At 39.0% G+C, this 19,680-nt stretch overlaps 1 protein-coding gene across 4 annotated transcripts; it reads right to left on the bottom strand.

Moving 5' to 3' along the window:
• Positions 1–7,587: 7,587 nt before the first annotated feature.
• On the bottom strand, positions 7,588–18,600 carry caprin2 (caprin family member 2). Of its 4 annotated transcripts, none has more exons than XM_051892209.1 (21): positions 18,498–18,600; positions 16,808–17,033; positions 16,599–16,661; positions 16,443–16,529; positions 16,121–16,359; positions 15,529–15,611; positions 15,057–15,194; positions 14,929–14,969; positions 14,579–14,830; positions 14,180–14,221; positions 13,985–14,104; positions 13,801–13,885; positions 13,662–13,714; positions 13,446–13,556; positions 13,241–13,324; positions 11,380–11,496; positions 11,072–11,246; positions 9,976–10,146; positions 9,620–9,726; positions 9,023–9,083; positions 7,588–8,865 (listed from the first exon to the last, which is right to left on the bottom strand). In XM_051892209.1, the coding sequence occupies exons 1-21, from the start codon at positions 18,527–18,529 to the stop codon at positions 8,303–8,305; spliced, it is 2,850 nt and encodes a 949-aa protein (XP_051748169.1). In that variant the 5' UTR covers positions 18,530–18,600; the 3' UTR covers positions 7,588–8,302. The 4 variants fall into 4 exon arrangements, with proteins under 4 accessions (XP_051748169.1, XP_051748168.1, XP_051748171.1 ...); XM_051892208.1 differs by having other exon boundaries at positions 13,241–13,327; positions 18,498–18,599; XM_051892211.1 differs by having other exon boundaries at positions 10,036–10,146; positions 13,241–13,327; positions 18,498–18,597.
• Positions 18,601–19,680: the final 1,080 nt, after the last annotated feature.

The raw sequence follows: 19,680 nt of genomic DNA, 5'->3' as shown, positions 1-19,680 counted from the left end.
AGCAAGAAGTTAGTTCCGGCGTGTTTCAACGTTCCTCTGCTGAAACATCTGTGACGCCAGTAGGTGGCGACAAAAGGTCTTTATGAGTGAGCCATTTTCTCAAATGATTCGTTTAAAACTATTAATTTATTCGGGAATGTAACGTTAAGTGAATCATTGAACGATTAATTTAGAACCACCAATTCATCCAGGAATTAAACACGCGAGTCACTGAATCATTCACTAAACCGATTCGTCCAAACACACTGATTCATTCAGGAACGAAACAAGTGACGGTCATATGAGTGAGTCATTGAATCGTTCGTTCAAAAGATTCTTTCAAAAACTTGAATTAAGCAACAAAACAGCACTACAATACCTGGAAATATTGTGTCTAAAATAAGTGAAAGTTACTAAATATTTACTTTATAATTGCTTTTATTCAACAGTCCACCATTGTATAAAAGCAATCATACTCTATATCCAGAAAGGTAGGCATACTAAATACTTATTTCTTATTTATTGGCCTGTTTTATTTAAGCAATATCACACTTGTTAAGTGGAACAACAATACTTGTGATATTACTTGCATATTTTGTTGAGATTGCACTCACAAAGGGCAATTTTTAGCCAATAAAATACTTTAGAGCATTGCATAACTCACTTCATGAATTTCCATGACATTATTACACATATTTGCTATTAATTATTTAGTCAAAAAGGCAAGTCTGCTGAAAGTGGGTTATCTACATTCCTTGCATTCTGATTACTGCTTCTTTTACCTGAATTTTTAGTGTTTTGATCAGCAACTGCCCCATTAGTGCTAAAACTAAAGGTTTGTGTTACAATACATTGAGTGGAGCGGCTTCAGTATTACAGAAGCACTGTGGTACTGTTACTCAAGCAGCAAATTTACAGACTTTAAACGTCAGAGTACATAATCCTGAGGTGAAAAGTGTAAAGAGAGACTTAAACAGCTAAAACAACTTGCAGTACAGCAGCCGTGTCAGTGTAATATGAGCACAACCGGAATGAAGAGGTAGGTGGTTTTGACAGCGTCAAACTATTCCTGTAAATATCTGCGTGATGCTGGGTGTTTTTTGCCAGACCCCTGAGTAAGAGATGAGCTCAGAGGTTTTGTGTGCATGTGCGTTTGTTGATGAACATCAGTTCTGGATAATTTACATGTGATAAACAACTCTAATGTGAAACAGTCGGGCCAAGAGCTGTGGTTCTGAAGCTCTCACGCATGCACCTCCATACACATCAGCAGGGCCACATAAATCCCAAAAGCACTCAGGCAACGCCTCAACCCTTGGATCTAAGATGAACCAAAATAAGGAAATTTTACATTGCATTACGCTGTGAGGCTAAGATGAACTGGAAATTTTATAGCATTATGGGTAAAACAGCCTTCTGTTTACATACCAGTGAGTTTGGAGTCTATTCCACACTGAACGTATTGGAGAGATGAATAGGGATCACTGAGGCATCTCACCATTCAGACTGTGATATGCAGAGAAAGCTGAAAGAACTTGTTTACCTCACACTTTCTCCACATTGCACAGTGTGTTATACGCAGCAGGCGAAGAATCCTTTTACAGCCTGATTCTTTCCCAAAGGAGCCTTTACGGAGGCATAATTTCCCGAAAGCTATAATTATCCTTCTACTGCAGCAAATAACGATGAAAGAGAACAAGAACGAGAAAGAGACAGAGCGATACTTCAACAAAGAAAAAGAAACAGGCCTGCAATGACAAACAAATCATGTGTGAATACTGGGAAAAGAACCAGAGTGTTAGCCAGTACAGGATTCATCTTTATTTGTATGGTTCTGTGTAAACACATAGATGATTACTTCCTTTTTAACATGTGAAAACATCATGGGACTAGTTATAGCTTCATGGTTCAGAGTGCAGTACGAGACAGTGGCGTGCCATGCACAGACCTCCACAGGGGCAGGGGCGAAATCACGATGCGACTGCAAAGGGCACTTTCACTTTTACGATCAAAGGGGCACACACAGCTTTTTTACCAGCCTACATCCGTTACACTCACCCCCTAAACCTTACTCCCATCCGGGTCACGGCACCAACGTAACCCCTCCTGTTCGAACCGCTCCCTCAAAGTGGGACTCGAACCCGGGTCCGCAGGCATGGGAGTCGGGTGCTCTAACAAGGAGACTATAGACCGCATTCGCTAGAGTGCCTCTTGAGATCGGGGAGTGAGGTTTACACGCACAGCTCTTACCAGCCTACATCCGTTACATTAACAGTGTCTAATAGTAGATTGTAGGTTTACAGAACTCATGTTCTGATAAAGACTTGTTTCTTTTTCCATGTGGAAATGATTAAATGGTCTCGCCAGCCACCAAGTCAAACCGCACCACAGCATTTTCCAACCTGCCCCAATATTATCTTCAGTCTGGGTCTGCAAACAGGAGCCTGCGGCCCCCCATACCGAGCATCAAACTCATTTGCTTCCAGCCTACAAACAAGAGAAAGATGGCAGCCATTAACGTAAACATAAATCAGATTTAAGCCATAACGCAGTGCCTCCAAATTACAACACGCTAAATCAAGGGAGAAATGTTATAATGGCAGAGATTTATTAAGTCTGTAGAGACGTAAGAAAAAATAAGAGTTATGCTCTGCGTTTAAAGCTATAAAGCACACGAATGTGTGAAAGAGAGTGTTTTCATGTTTGAAAAGAGATACTAATTTACTACTCAAAGACACTGTGCAGTTTATACTGGATAATGTCATACCTCATAAGCTCAGTTGTCTAAGTTCTGTACAGTGCGATCTGCTGCATACTACATATTTCAACAAATGTGGTTATCTGGGTATACATAAAATGTTCATACTGCACACACACACACACACACACACACAAAATACATATTATACACTTTAGGAGTAGTAAGAATTAAAAAAAAAAGTATTAGTCAGGTTAGAATAGCATTAGTCAGGTTTCAATTCACATATTTTTGTCTAAATTGAGATATTGCTTAAAAAATGAGGGATGGATGTGGATTAAATTTCCAAAATGTGCATAAATGCAAATGTAAGAAGGCATGTACATGAACTACAATGGAACCACATTTAACAAATAAATTCCTAGACGTATACTTTAAAAAATAAATAAATAAATCAACAAACATGAATAATTTGCCAAGATGATTGCCTACTTTTACCTCCCAAAACATCTGACATGTTGTCATTTATAGAAATCCAGCAAACATGAAGTGCGTCAGAGTATTTTGTTTGTGCACTCTAAATAGCAAGTAATTAATTTTATAAAGAAGCCGCACTGGCATCTACAATGACTTAAACTTTCATTTCCATTTTGCACCAATTTTCACAGGAAGTGATGATTTTGTTCATTTGAACTCAGAGGATGCAAACACAGCTTTCTTTGCTAATTATTTTTGCAATATTCATGACTTTTCACATAAATCATGTAAATGTAAACACGGCTCACCCACACTGCATACAGAAAACCTTTACAACAGAAAACATTATAAATGCTATTGCTGGAATAATAAGAATAGTATGCTATTCCAAACATAGCACGACACTGAACTAACTGCAGGCCACATGTTGACACTGAGTGGGGGAGTTAAACGATGGGAGGAGGTTTAGGAAAAATATACATCCAACATGAAGGAGCGTGATCGCATGGACGAGAAGAAATGATGGGGTGCAGCTTCAGGTTAGAATCACACACCTGGACCTCCTCATAGAGGTGTAAGCACAAGTCGCACAACCGCTCTTTTGTGCGAAATGTCTGAATTCTGTCACGGCCGTGAGAAAACATTCACTCCACTGGGTGTTTGGGCCTCTTACACTCTATATGCGCCTCGGCAACACATTTCTGCAGTTCCCTGTAAACTAGCACTTGTTTTCAATTTACTAGTTGTTATGAGAAGATGGTTATCGGAGAGATTAAAACAACAGTGCAGGACTGGCAGAATCAGACGCAAATCTTATCACAACTCCATCGCAGCTTACAGAGTTTATTTCCTGGGCGGAAAATAGGATATTTATCCCATTCCGTCACGCACTGCAGATCACAACAATGCAAGACACCCAGCAAATGTGTTGGATTGGACTTCTGAAAGGGGATTTCCTGCTATGTTATGCTGGGAATTTATGCTGAACTATTTTATGCACACAGCCTTTCCCTGCTAAGGATTTTTTTTTTTTTGAGAATGTCAGTGGTAAAAGTCATGAAAAAAAGAGAAGTAAACACACAGTGACACAATGATAAAAGCCAACATGAACAAAGTCTAAATTCTGACAATAGGAGATCCAAGTAATCTTAATCTATATCATCCACAATGAGCATTTATACAGCAATGGATGAATCTGTATTTATTAACGTCTCTAAATATTGGCTCTGAACAAATCTAGCCATACAGTTTAGTCTGTCACTAGTCCAACCCGCAACGCAAACTTATCAATTGTTGTGTTTTTAATGGAATGTAATTCTAAAATCCCTTTACTCGTTTCTTATATAGATGCAGGCTATAAAAAGACATTTGACTGGAAACATATGAAAAACATTGGCAAGACAGTGGGTAAGGTGTTTGGGCTTACATGCAAAAATGTGACACCAAACTCAGATCAGGGTGCAAAAACGCAAATGTTAATTTTCCTGTTTTGCAGACACAGTCAGTTTTTTGCAACTCAAATGCTATGCTTGTATTAGCCAAATAGCATAATGTTAACAATATTATTTTTTCAGTCAAAAACAAGCAAAACAAATACTATCGTGATTCACACCTACATATAACACAGTGTAAATGTAGCATCATACAAAAGTTTTCAGTTGAAAAGTCATGAATAATTTATTCTATGAGCAAAAATATCCAATAACGGGGGGTTAACAAGATAAAGTGAGTAGTATTCGGTTGGTCACGTGATCCCAAAATGGCTGCCCCCATGAGGGGACCCACTGCATATAAAATCAAACATCTTTTGTAAGCTAGTGACCTGATTAGAAAGACTTGACTGGGGAAAGTTACTTTTAAAAGTAATTGTTACAATATTGCTTTACTCCCTAAAAAAGTAACTAATTGCTTTACTTTTTCTGGAAAGTAATGCGTTACATTACATTAACGTTACTTTTTTAAAAGTAGTTACTTTACTAGTTACTTGAAAAAAGTAATCTGATTACATAACTCGTGTTACTTGTAGTGCATCACCCCAACACTGCTCGAATGTATGATTTTAAAAAAAATTCTCTAATAAATACTATTAATTAAGGTGTAATTAAAAACAACAACAACAAAACAGGCAAGGCAAGCTAGGCTTTCAGGCAAAGCTATCAAATTGCACATGACTGTCAATATAAATCCATGAAACAATGCCAAGAGTGTCACATGTTCAACTTGCTAGGACAGGAATTACAACAATGACCCATTTTCATAAAGTTGTGGTACAAGATAAGTGAAAACACTGACTAAATACATTTTAAAAATCTCTTCTAATGACACTGTCAGTGTCACCTACCCTTTTGTTCACAAACTACACCTAGTTTCTCTCAAGAATGACATTATGGCAGATGACAAATCACCAGCGTTAAGTTTAAAGACAGGAAACAGGAAGAAACGACTGTTTAGTCTCATGTGTTTAGTGGCTTGTGAATAAACCATTTAGCTGCAGTTTTTTTTCACTGATAAATGGCTTCCAAGTTTTATTTTGGGGGTACTGTTGAAAAACAAAACAAATGAATCGAACAAGTTTAAATTGTATTTTTCCTCTGTCTTTGTGCCACCAACCTGCACTCCGTTAGTAGTTTCTTTGTTGTCTTTTGATTATGACCGTAATCTCAGGGATATAACCACAGAATATGGTGTCTTCCCAAACTTACACTTTCTCAGAATATGATTCATGATCGCAACATTGTTTTGAACTGAAAATCAGAAAAGCCTCAGGCTGAAACTAAAAAAAGAGAAGTGGGAATTTTATATTTAGTATTTATACTCCACGACTGCGTTCCCCCAAAAACTAAAAAGCAAAGCAACAATACATTAGCCTATAAAGAACAGTTTGTTTAAAAGGAACAATGAACAGTACAGTCCCTTTATCCAAACTCTAGCAAAGGATCTCCAGACCACAGCATGCAAGAAGACAGCTGACCATTCCAGCCATCCCGGGACCTCGCAGAACGCAATGTGAGGAGGAGCGGCGGTGGGATTATATGGGACATGACCTAATACAGGGGGGTAAAACTGGGTTTAAGTAGGGGAGGGTATTATATGAACAAGTCTGGGCAGGTCGACCACAGACAGACTTACCCTGAAGACCAGCAGGAGGTTAAATTTCAGTTTAGGGATTATAACACCAGTGACACTCTCTCAGAATTTTGATGTGCTTCCATCATGTAGGAATAGACAGATTGAGTCTTTCTAGATCAACTCAATTGAGCTGACAAACGAGAAACTGCTGAGAAACGTACAATGTACCAATGACCAATGTACAAGTTGTCATGACCACAAAGATAAACATTACCATAGTAAAAACTCAGTCAGCATGGCACAAACAATGATCTCATGACAATTAAAATGATTCGTTATCTTAAAAGCCATTAGTAGTAGGCCTAGAAGAACAACCTGAATACACATACACGGGGAGAAAAAACATTCACTTAAAAAGGCATTCAATGAAAGCAAAATGAACAAGCACATTAGGCTGTTAAAGCGGAGAAGTGGAAAGTAAACATTTGTGCATTGTGACATTTATGGCCCATGGCAGTTATCGGAGTAGATGCTCTCGCGGGAGACGCGTGAAGTCCTACTGAACGAATGTATTCGTTTTTCCATTACGCACAGTACAGACGTGATCAACGAGTAGAGCAACAGCGACCTCTTGTGCTCATCTCAAAACACTTTAAAACAATGTTCAAAGAGACCATGCAATAACCTCGAGATTGCATGACATATCAGGGGTTTTCAAACTTCTTACGTCAGAGACACAACAGAAACAAAATATTGTATCTTCAATCATGTTGTAATTGTATCAAATTATGCAGAAGGTGAAAATATTTAGCATTTAGGATACATAAACCTTGTTTTGAACAAATATCATTTTAAAACGTCATTTCCATCACAAAATGCACTTAATACATAATTTAATGTGGCGTAAATGACATACGCTTATGTTTTTAAGCTAGAATATAAATGACATCTATATAAAAATCGATATAAATCTGACCTGGAGGTACAGTCAGAGTGTGTAAATGTTTAAAAGGGACTTAGTTGAACACACCCATAACAGCAGCTAAACTTATGCAAGCATAATATACCACTTATACTGTCTGAGATCAGCTATAATGAACATCTCCAATATTTTTCACATTTTAACTGAAAACCTGTTGGGTTTTAGTTTAGCTTTGTGACTATTGGCAAAGTGAGTGCAGTAAGCAACTTCGGGTGATCAAAATTAGTCCTAATTAACAAACATAATTACTGCTAACACTGGTTTAAATCGAGATAAACAAACCATACTACCTGCATTGATACCAACTTAAACAGCTAGACCAACTGCAAACTTAAACAGCATTTTCACAACTTTACTTGAACAAATGAAGCCATCACAAAAGTGAACTGCACATTTTTATTTCAGGCACAAGAGGGAGCAATTTTGGCCTAAATGCCTTCTCGGCAGAGTCAGTGTTCAAGTGATTCACTCACAGTACGTCACAAACACACACACGGATTAACACACATACACCCAAACCCCCAACAAGGCCACAAAGTCCTTTTTTTAAAGTGCTTAACATGTCAAGTATTACCAGAAAAAAAAAAAAAAAAAAAATCTCTCCATTCTTGCAAAGCAATGCATGTGTTCAACAACCCCCCAAAAAACAAAGGCACCATGTTGCAGACTTTTGTATGGCTGAAAAACCTCTCTCTCCCTCTATCATCTAAAATTAGCAGGTGAGAATACAGGGCCATTTAACAAACACCAGAACACGCTTCTTCTGAATGTTAGGATTTCAGTTTAGCGCACACTAAATGCAGCTACTTTGGGTTATGGGTCTGTGCACCCAAGTACACGGTAAACTTTCAAATAACTGGTGGGGGGGGGGGAGAAAAAAAAAATTAAATAAAAAGAACCCAGGTAAACCCATGTAAACTTTCACCAGCAAACATCTTATATTAGCTTTAGATACTGACTTTTGTACTATTGAACATGATCTTTCATACATGCTGTTGCACCATGCGTAACCGAAAGAGCAATAAAGTGCAGAATAGCTTTCAAGAACATCCACAATGCCCCATCCTCCCTTTTTGTGCCCATTTTGAGAGAAATGTTCAGTCCTGGTACAGCAGGAAACCAGAGAAGGTGCTGTACTTCCAGCTGCTGCCATAGATGGCGCCGCGGTGAAGCCGCAGCCACACCTGGTCGCCCTGGAACAGCTGGAGGACAGCGTGATTGCTGGCGGTCTCGTGGTCCGGAGCGCCGTCGTTGGCATACGCAGACACCATCACCTCTTCATTGCGCATGAGGTTGATGTACAGGGGCACGCTTATGGCCAGCTTCAGGATGTGGAAGATAAAGACATAAGCACCAGGAGCGGGACAGGTGAAACGGCCTGTGGTCGTGTCGAACATTTCTCCGAGATTAGTGTGCAGCAGGTCGAAGGCGATCGGCTGATCCAGAGTGCCAGGGGCGAAGTTGGCCGTGCGGGCGGCAGAGAAAGCCACACGGAGTTGGGTGAGCGGGTACAAGTGTACGGGCATCAGAGTGTGCGTGCCCTGGGGTGTGATGGGCACTTCCATTGGCGGGATGGAGAGAGTGTCACTGATTCCTGAGTCGAACGGATACGCACCCTCTCGATCTGGGCTGCTCACCTGAGAAGAGTCACTCCAACCAGCTTAAAAGGGGGACAAAGGCAGACCATCATTTTGATCTATTATGAAACATTCCTCACATCTTAACTTTTGAACTGGGAACATTTTTAAAAAGTAGTATCAGTATTAAATATACTTCTATAAAATATGAATGTATCAGTAGCTTGTGATTGCTCATACCACTGCTCCTTTGAGTTGCTGTGCCTCCACCTCGTTTGAAGCTCTGCTGATACCCGTTTTCCTGTTAATATAACAAAAGCATACATACACATATACATACATATAAAATGCATAAAACAAAATGAAAATAAAATTCATTATGTAACTATTGACAAATTAGTAAACCTGACCTATAATACTCACAGCACACATACATGCACACATGCCTACAACACAATTTTTGTTGTTTATACTATTATAACTAAAGTGACATTAAAACTAAAATTAAAGAAAGTATATAATATATAATGCCTACAGCACAAAACAACTAACACTTACTGGTGTGTTTATAGAATACAAAAAAAAAACAAAAACAAAAAAAACAACCTATAATAAATATATATTTAAATATAATACAATGCCTACAACAGTGAATATACCATTTGGTTTTATATATTACCAATATTAATATAAAACTAATAAATTATTGTAAACCTAACTTATAATGCCTAAAACACTAATTGATTTTTTTTTTTTTTTTTTTTTTTTTGACTAATAATGAATGACACCAAATATGCAAATAAAGTAGGTAAATTAAATCATTAAAAACAAACTTACTCTAGACACATAAAGGGCAGATCCAGGGTCTCTGTGTGTCGTGTGGGTCTGGGAAATGAAGCCCCCTCCTGGAGAACGCACATTCACCCTGTAGGCCTCATAACCACCTGCAAATCAGTCAGAAGGAAAGAAAAACCCAGTTTTACACTATTAATCCAAGTCTTCTCCAAATTGCAAAGATAACAGTATAGATTAGATTATTATTGAAAGTTTGTGCAAGAACAACAGTACTCCGTGCACTGGCTCTGTGTTAAAGATTAGAACAGAAATACACCAACATTATGTGATCGGCATGAAATATGAATTTAAAGATGAAAGCCTAACAGAGTGAAAGAGACCGAGGAAGAGGAAAGTACCTCTGTAGCCACCAGGTGATCTGTATGAGTGACCCAAACCCCTGCCTGCACGCGTCATACCTCTCGCTGTACCGCGGGGGTAACAGGACTGACTCAGACGAGACTGTGGCTGAGGGGTAGAGAACACATGACCACCTGTACTGACCGGACACTCCAGCTGGTACTGGCCTTCTGTGGGGAAAAAAAACAAAAAAAAAAAAAAAAAAAAAAAAAAAAAAAACACACACCATGCATGATTAGTGAGCAAGGAGGAGAACGAATATGATTCTTTGCAAGAATGATGCAAAATTATGGCTGTTAAACTTTATAGCACCATCCCAACCATGAAAGATTAGTTGGGAGTGTGAGGGGTCAAGTTTTGCATACATTTTAGGGGCTAAATGTCTCCTACAATAAGGAATTTAAAATCTGAAAGTCATATAGCATACAACATCTGTCAGAGAGTCCGAGGGAGGGAATGAGCGAGTCTGAGTGAGTCCGAGGGAGGGAATGAGCGAGTCTGAGTGAGTCCGAGGGAGGGAATGAGCGAGTCTGAGTGAGTCCGAGGGAGGGAATGAGCGAGTCTGAGTGAGTCCGAGGGAGGGAATGAGCGAGTCTGAGTGAGTCCGAGGGAGGGAATGAGCGAGTCTGAGTGAGTCCGAGGGAGGGAATGAGCGAGTCTGAGTGAGTCCGAGGGAGCGAATGAGCGAGTCTGAGTGAGTCCGAGGGAGCGAATGAGCGAGTCTGAGTGAGTCCGAAGGAGCGAATGAGCGAGTCTGAGTGAGTCCGAAGGAGCGAATGAGCGAGTCTGAGTGAGTCCGAAGGAGGGAATGAGCGAGTCTGAAGGAGGGAATGAGTGAGTCTGAAGGAGGGCATGAGTGAGTCTGAAGGAGGGCATGAGTCCTGAGTGAGGGAGGGGGTGTGTCCGAAGGATTCTGAAGGAGTGAGTGAGTCAGAGGGAGTCTGAGTGTGGGAGTGAGTCTGAAGGAGTGAGGGAGTGAGTCTGAGGGCGTGAGTCTGAGGGAGGGAGGGAGTGGGAGTGAGTGAGAGGGGAGTCTGAGTGAGAGTGTCACAAATCTGTAGGTCATGTTTTACCAATCTGTAGGTCATGTTTTACCAATCTGTAGGTCATCTTCAGGTGGGTTGAGTTCAGGTGGCGTCTGGGTGCTTGCGGTGGAATAACTCTGGGTTTTGGCTGACGTGTAACTCAGTTGCATGGACTCCGAGAATCCACTCTCATCTGACTTCATTTCTGAGCTCTCACTGATTGGCAAAGATGCTACATTAAACACCTGATGAGGAGAGGGAGGTTTGTGCTTAATGCGAACCAGCTCAGCTTCAGATAGAATGTTTTAAATTATTTAAATAACTGGAATTGATGTTAGGGACATCCGAGACATATGGAGACAAACACATTATGCTCACAGAGTGGATGTTGTGGAAAGTATTTTCTGCAGTGATGGATCGGTGACTAGGTGGGGTTGAAAATGTCTGCTCAGACACAGAGGTTGATACTCCATTGCATAACGGCTGTTTTCCTGCCTAACACATACACAAACAAAAAGTCAATCCGAAACATACGGTTTAACAGAAGTCATTTCCACGGCACCACATGCCATCTCCAGTAAATTAAAATTTCCACTTGTAAACACTCAGTGACAAAATATTCTAAAATCTCAAGAACTCAAAGTTACAAACTTTTAAAATCACTTTCTTGCAAGGCTGCAAATTAGAATTTAAACTTAGAGACCTATTATGCAAAATTCACTTTTGCATGGTGTTTGGACAAATGTGTGTTGGCAGTGTGTGTACACAACCACCCTATAATGATAAAAATCCAACCACTTTTTTTTTTTTTTATCCCCATAAATCATACTCAGAACAAGCCCTGGCAATGTGATGTCACATTAGCCCCAGGCCCCACCCACAAATGTTGACAGACACTGCCGTTTTAACATAGAACCACACTGAGCGAGTTCACAGCGAGTTGTACAGTCCGCCATTGCTGCACTGACGAGAATGCCTCCCAAGCGTTTTAGGTGTTCTGTAGCTGGATGGATTAATCCACATAGCTCTCTCAATTTATTCCCTAAATCTGAGCTGCTGAAGACGAGGTGGATTAATTTTGTTTTCAAAGAAAATGCTCCCTCAACTCTACCGAAATTCGTTTGTCTGCGCGAATCATTTCACACCGGACTTCTTTGTGAACGAATGTCAATACAAAGGGACAATACAAAACGGAGATTGTGCTAAAAATTTGTTACTCAACGATAGATCAGTAAACTGTTCATGATCCAGCTTACAGCCTCCAGAGTGATACTGGATATGGCAGTAATGAAGGTGAGAGCACTTTATTACAGTTCATCGGAGTTGATTTACGGATATAAAGTTTACCAGTTTATTAAGCACCACCCGAAAAGGCATAAGGTCTTTATATATTTGTTTACTGTTAGTTGTAATGAGTGTTCGTGTAATTCGCCGTGTATGTTGATGATAATGCAAGGGAGAGAGAGTTTATGGATAATAATTTAATGCACACTTGCACTGTTTTAAGCTCTTACAGAAATTTTCTAGAGTGAAAACGGACACTTCATCTTTTGTGTGAAGTACAATAAACTTCATAAAACTCATCTGTAAAGTTTTGGCCATCATTCGGACAGGGTCCGGTACAACAGGCTTGTACTAATATAGTGGAAGACAACAATATAAGTTATAACCGTAATTGAACTAAACCTGTTCTATCTCCATGCAGCATATATTCGCAGTTTCTGACATTATAGCACATCCTGACTGACTCCTGACACCAGAGAATCAGCTCTTGAAGCTCCGCCCCCTTAGGCCAAGCACAGCAGCTCATTTGCATTTAAAGGGCACTCTGAAATGGCGCGTTTTTGCTCACCCCCAAAAAGTGGCAATTTTAACATGCTATAAAAAAAAATTATCTGTGGGGTATTTTGAGCTAAAACTTCACACACTCTGAGGACAGAGACTTATTTTACATCTTGTAAAATGGGACATAATAGGTCCCCTTTAAAACTCTTGCCGATACAGATAATTACCTTATATTTAGCCAAATCTTTTTAAAAACTACAAATGAATTTAGGCACCACAACATTAAAGCGTAGAGTAGCAAATCTGAAATTGAATCTCATTTTTTCATAATTAGACATATATTTAAACCTTCAAACCTCATTTAATTAAATAAATCCTCAGCGCTCCTAAACTTTACAGAGATTAAACAATATATAGCATGAACGAGACAATTATTTGTCTGTCAAGTTCTTACCTGTACAGTACTTTGGTTTTCTAAAGGGACTGAGATTGAGGATCCCCTGCGGTACAATGGAGGAGAGGTGAAGCCCTCACTTTGCTTCTAACAAACACAACAGATACCATTATAGCATATTTAAGACTATGAGCCTACTATTTGGTTTCTTGCATTCAATAACTACCATCACACACACACAAAAAAAAAAAAAAAAAAATCCTACATGTGGCTCATCTTCATGGTGTAGATCAAGGTCAGAGCCAGTTATAGAACGATCTCCATTTGACAGACAGCCTTTACCCTCTCCAGACAGCAGGATTCGTAAAGGAGTGCTCTATGACCACAACATGTCATATTAGGTGGTCACAGAGAATGCTGACCTCATGTTTTTTATTGTTATACAAAAATAAGCTCTCATATTAAAGTCAAACATGCGCACCTGCTGGGATGGAGGCAGAATATCTGATGGGCTTTTTGTCAGCTCCCTCTGTGCTGCACGTTAAAAGAAACAGACTATCAATATCAGTTTAACACCATTCTCTTCTTATTGTGTAACTTCATATGGAGCGCTCGTGTACCAAGAGGAGTAGAGCAGTCTGGAGATGGATGGCATCTCTTTGCTCGACTGTTTACGGGTGAAGTTTCTCCATCCAGAAGAGACTCCTGCAAATAGAAGATCGAGGAAGTCTCTGAACACTTTGTTTCAACAAAAATAGGAAAATTGAATGAAGTATTGTTACAAATCCCTTTTTAAATGCATGCCTGCATGAAGCTGAAAGAGCCAGAGATCTGGTCCATCAGAGTCTCCAGTTGCTGTTTACGCTGAACAGGGTCTTTTGGTAATGGAGATGGAGAGCCAAAGACTTCTACTGCAACAGGAACCTGAAAGTATAAAAGCATAAAAATAATGCTTTAACTGCTTTGAAACAAATTTTATGATGGATGGAAATAACGCACCGATTTGGAGTCCTGCTCCCCCTTGGTCTTCCTTTGACGTTTCTAGAAAACACATGTGAAGAGAAAAATGGACCTTGTTACATATCAAATGCTTGTCCAACTGAGCTAATTGCCAAGATGCAAGATTAGTCATTTAAGCAGCAACATGTTTAAAGGGTTTTAAAACTACAGTCTGCAGAGTCCTAGGGGACCACAAGAGGGTCCATCAAAAATAAACTTCACAATTTACTAAATTTAATTTGTTTTGACTATTTCCATTTCTCTTTAGCATAAATGGGTCTGTATACATGAAAATATATAGCTGCCTTTGTATTTAAGCAAGAGGGATCACCATACCAGTTAAAAATTATTAAAAATGAATAAAAACAAATACAAATTTCAACTGGACAACTTTTTCACCTCCTTAGGGTCAACCGTGGGTCTCTTCACAATGTCTGTAGTCTTAGGAATCAATCCTGCCGCCCCTTTCCATGGCTTCTGTATGGGGGACTGAGAGGATACAGGAGGATCAGAAAACTCCATTTCCCATGAGTCTGGTGGCTCCCTTTCCTTCATGGCCAAAAACTCGTCCTTCCAGCTACGGGGCGACGCGTTGTCATCCTGTCTATGCTCAGCGACGTCCGTTTCAGATAGGTATCGTCTGTTAAGAAACTGGCATCATTCAGAAGTTACTGACCTGCTTGTGTTTCTCCAAAACACGGTTTGCAGAATTGAAGACAGCACTGAAGATCATGGTCACTTGTTTTTACCTCTTTGGAAGGCACTTCTTTTGAGCTCAGCTTCACCAGTGCTAAAACACAGAAATATAAATGTATTAAAGTAAAAGAATGGCTGCTTAAATTATGAATGGCTGGAGGTTAAATCTGAAAAATCTCACTGGAGAGGCCACAAGGCCTAGGTGGAGGGTCAGTCTTTACAGCCTCAGTCTTCTCTTGACTGTCAACTTTAGGAAGTGGTATGTGATCAAAAAAGCCACAGTCTACTAACTGAAGTAGCTTATCCTTCATGTGCTTATCTGAGGAAACAACAGCGGTCAACATTCAAAACAGTTTTTGACTTTGTACCCTCACAGCCCCATCAGTTAGGATCAAACCCCCCCCTTCATCAACAAAAAATAAAGGGTTCTTTTTGCTGAATTACACATACATGGCAAAATATGCCCTTGAAATAAACAAAAACACCACATTTACTATTATTAATGATTAAACAATATTTTGTTATATATTTGTCTACAATATGTTACCCTACATAATTATACAAGAAAAAAAAACAACAACATCCTGGCTCATTAGATAACACAGACAGCTATCAAATTAATTTGACAATCAGAGACTGAGCTAGAAACTCACATGTCGAGCCAGCAACTGGTTTTTCATTCCCTTCCAGAAGCTCCCAGTAAACAATAGCAGCCTGTTCCATCTGATCCTCTAAACTAAAGCATGAAACACAACAGGAAGACAATGCCACATCAACAGGCTGAAAAGACACCAAATACAATACTGTGATGGCATTAAAAATATCCAAAACCCACAGCTAGACATGTTATAGGGACAACATACAGTCAGCAAGTTATTGCATAATAAATCAGGAGGGTTCTTGTATCATCCTGATGGAGTTTTTTTTTTTTTTTTGGATACTAGCCGGCTGACTGTACATTATCCCACTATTATGCACCTAGCACATAAAATCAATATTTCCCATTAAACTTTTTTAAAAATGGTACAACAGACAAAGCAATGTGGGAAATTAGTCCCCAATTATAAAGTTTAGTAGTCAACAAATATACTTGATCATAGAATGTCATGTTTGATCAACCAGAATCAAATTCCAGAAAGCCATGTAAAAATGACACTGACTAGCACTTAAAATCAAACATGTACAAACAAAATACAAAAACACAAAAACACTTGAGTTGAAGACAGCATCAGATGTAGCACAAACCTCATGCTATGGTCTCGTTTGCATCCCAATAATGATGCCAGATCCAGCAAGCTCTCCATGTCCTGTGTGGTCAAGTAACGGGAATGTTGTCTCGTGTTGCAGAAGTTCCTCCGGACGTCCTCTCTCTTCAGACTGTTGAGGACGTATTGCACCTGGAGAATCAAGCTCAGACGTTTCCTCTCTTGTTCAATCCTCATGATCTTCTCTTGGCGGACAACTTTCCGCTGAGCCTTCAACAACTATGGCAGAGAAAATCAGAAGATCCAGTGAAACATTCAGCACAATTCGATTCTGCCCTGTACTTGCATGCATAAAGCCTTACATCTTGTGTGAGGGAACCAATGGTCTTCTGGAGCTCTTTGGCAAATTTAAGATTGTGGACAACCTCCTCGTACTTCCCCACAGCTTCCTACAACATTACCACACATCAGTAATCTCCATTTCCCAAAATACAGCACATATAATGAAGAACAATTACCAGTTGGTCTTGATTTAGTTTGTCCCCCTTTTTCAGCCTCTCATTGTAGCTTTCCAGTTTCAGCTGTAAAACGAAACAAAAAGCTTTGTTTTATGACAAAAGTCACACACGGACATAACTGAAGGACATCTGGTGCTCGACGAGTCGAACAAAACCACCAATTCCACCTGAATACAATAAAACTCATTCGCCCAAATAACATAAGGCACCTTCTTTTTCTCAATGTTACGAATCTTGTGCTTGAGGCAGATGAGGCCGTCCTCAATGTACTTCTCATAGCCATAGTAGGTGGTCATGTCTGGGCTAAGGGCGAGCTGGAGGGCCGTAAGCACTCGAGGGGATTCAAATTTAGGGCTGCCCTGGCCATCCTCCTTCTCCACGATCAACGTCTCTATAGTCCGAGATGGTGACAGTTGAACCATGATCTTAGTCTCTCTAAAAGACAAGAGGGAAATTAACAGAAAGGTCACACTATTTATTGTGGAAATAAAGACAGACTCTTTCGTTCATTGCCATGTTCAGAATGGAATAGTAGATTACTTCTTACAGAATAACCTGCAGTATATACCTTTATATTATTTTTTTTTTTTTCCAGTAGCATTGCATGTCAGTAACACAGTGGTCATGAACTTTATACTGACACCTATTGGTAAGAATGCAGCATCACACAAACTCAAAAAGTTTATTTGCAGGCATATTTGTTTTCTTATTCTGCAACCAATAGAGTTTGATAATACGGGGTCATGTGATCTCAACATAGATATTACCATAATGGGGTGACCAATCTTAAATTTAAGGCAACCAATGTGACCGCTATTTCACGTAGCCTAATTGTGTATAATTTGAATCATCAAAAGTAGTAATCCGATTGAGTAAATTTTTTTAGTATCATTGAGATACTATAGTTTTAGTTAACTAAAATAAAAATATGAAAATGACTTCATTTTTAATGAACTACCTCTTTAATTCTCTTTACATTTTCATTTCCTTATTCACTTTTATGTTCTTAAAAGATTTTAAAGTGAACTTTTAATGTGTAATCACGCCATTTCATGCCTGTGTTGCACAAACTTGTTTTGCCTTTAAAATCATGTATATAAGGCCATAGAATGAATCCTTGTTTATCATGCAAGGAGTTCAGTAACCTTATGACAATAAATATTGAAAAGGAAATCTCATTCTCAGCACACATATATTGAAAAGTAAGGCACAGAAAGCATAGCTTGAACATACTGTATGATAATTGTATAGGCTAAACTCTGCCCATGTGTCTGGACATTCGCCAGTGCTCACCATGACATGGCATTTACATGCTAGAACGACAAATACAACAATAAAATACGAATCACCCCTGGAAATCACTATGTAACATTAAAACCACAGTCATTTACTGTCGGCCATTTACAAATATTCAATAGAACGTCAAATGCAATTCTGGCGTCCGTAAGCATTGTTATGCATCCAGCATACCACCAAATCAAGCTACAATAACTTGAATTTCAAAAAGAGCAACTGCAATACTGTAAAACGCAACTTTTGAAGCATTTATCCGATGCTTTCCAGAATAATCCTCTCCAAACGGCTTCGACGGGGCGCCACCACCCAAATGCACGCGCAGAGAACGCAAATAAGTTGCTAAAGGACGAATAAAGGCACAGATGCAAGTGACAACATAACGCACAGGTGCAAGGAGCAAAGCATCCGCAGATATCTCACCGACCTCATGCGTCTCTGCCGGTGTGTGTGTTTGTTTGCGGCGCTTCAGATCGTTAGGATGACTTGGGTGGGAAGGCTGCTCATTTAGAGTCAACGCAAATGAGATAGCCTTTCGGTGAGCTGGTGGAAAGACGACATAAAGCGGTGGGTAAACAGAGAGGACAGACCGCAGCCGTCTCTCACCTTTTTATGCCCTCAGAGCAGAGGAAACCCATCAGCTGGAGGAGCAATCATGACGTCACGCTGCCAAAAAACACAGGACATTCTCCTCGCGCAACCTCAGCACTCTCCCGCCCACGGCATGCATCCATCCATCCATCTAATCTTCCACATGGAAAAATGCTATAGTAATTTATAGTAAATACTATAGTGTTTTTAAACCATACTAAAGTAGTTATTAATTTGTAGTGGTAATTCTATAGTTGCTGTGGTAATATGCTATAGTAATATAAACAAATTACTTAATCCAACTGTACTGTTTTCTACAACTATAGGGTATATTATATTACAATACACTACAGTGTACTGTAGTAAAAACTAAACTACAGTATTTATTACAGTTTATCAGTTCACTATAGTTAATACTACAGTATGCTGTAGCATTCATTAACAAAGTGTTGTAAATACTATAATATATACAGTATACTACAATTTCCTATAGTATGGTTCAAAAACACTATAGTATTTACTTTAAATTACTATAGTATTTTTTCTTCTATCTAATTTTTCTAATCTATCTATCTATCTATTTAGCTAGCTAGCTAGCTATCAAATTTACATGGCAAATAAGTACAAATAACTATGACAGAATGGGTAACAGGGTTGAATAAATAACAGGGTTGCCAATATAGTCTGTCAAACTAAGTCAGTCTAGCTAATTTGGGACTAAATATTGCTTTGTAGTTATAATGCTAAATATGTAACATGGAAACAGTAACTCTTGGATATAACAGGGTTGAATGATTGAGTTTGGCAAATGTAGTTAACTCTAAAATTTGTGTAAAAATTGGCAAAATGGAATGAGATTGTTTACTTGACTTCCCTTCATGCACTATAACAGGTACAAATGATGTTATTTCTGGTGTGTCACCATTTCAAATATCATCATTTAAGGGGCAGACATTTGTTGTTGTTTTTTTTTAAAAAAAAGGTTAATTTTATATTTGGGGTCTGTAAGATTCTTTTGAAAGAAGTCTCATGCTCTCCAAGGCTGGATTCATTTGATCACATACACAGTAAAAACAGTAATATTGTGAAATATTATTACAATTTAAAATAACTGTTTTCTATTTGAATATATTTTACAATGTAATTTATTCCTGTGATGCAAAGCTGAATTTTCAGCTTCATTACTCCAGTCTTCAGT

Source organism: Ctenopharyngodon idella, chromosome 4 (genome assembly GCF_019924925.1).
Source record: "Ctenopharyngodon idella isolate HZGC_01 chromosome 4, HZGC01, whole genome shotgun sequence".
NCBI lineage: Eukaryota > Metazoa > Chordata > Actinopteri > Cypriniformes > Xenocyprididae > Ctenopharyngodon > Ctenopharyngodon idella.
The sequence above is the reverse complement of the archived record's forward strand: the minus strand, read 5'-3'. Positions and strand labels throughout refer to the sequence as shown.

Coding starts and splice junctions, on each gene's coding strand:
- caprin2 (XM_051892208.1), bottom strand. CDS start 18,529: ATGGGTTTCCTCTGCTCTGAGGGCATAAAAAG. Junction 15,195..15,528: donor ACCAGTTGCTGGCTCGACAT/GTGAGTTTCTAG, acceptor TTGTTTCCTCAG/ATAAGCACATGAAGGATAAG. Junction 14,831..14,928: donor AAGAAGTGCCTTCCAAAGAG/GTAAAAACAAGT, acceptor GAATGATGCCAG/TTTCTTAACAGACGATACCT.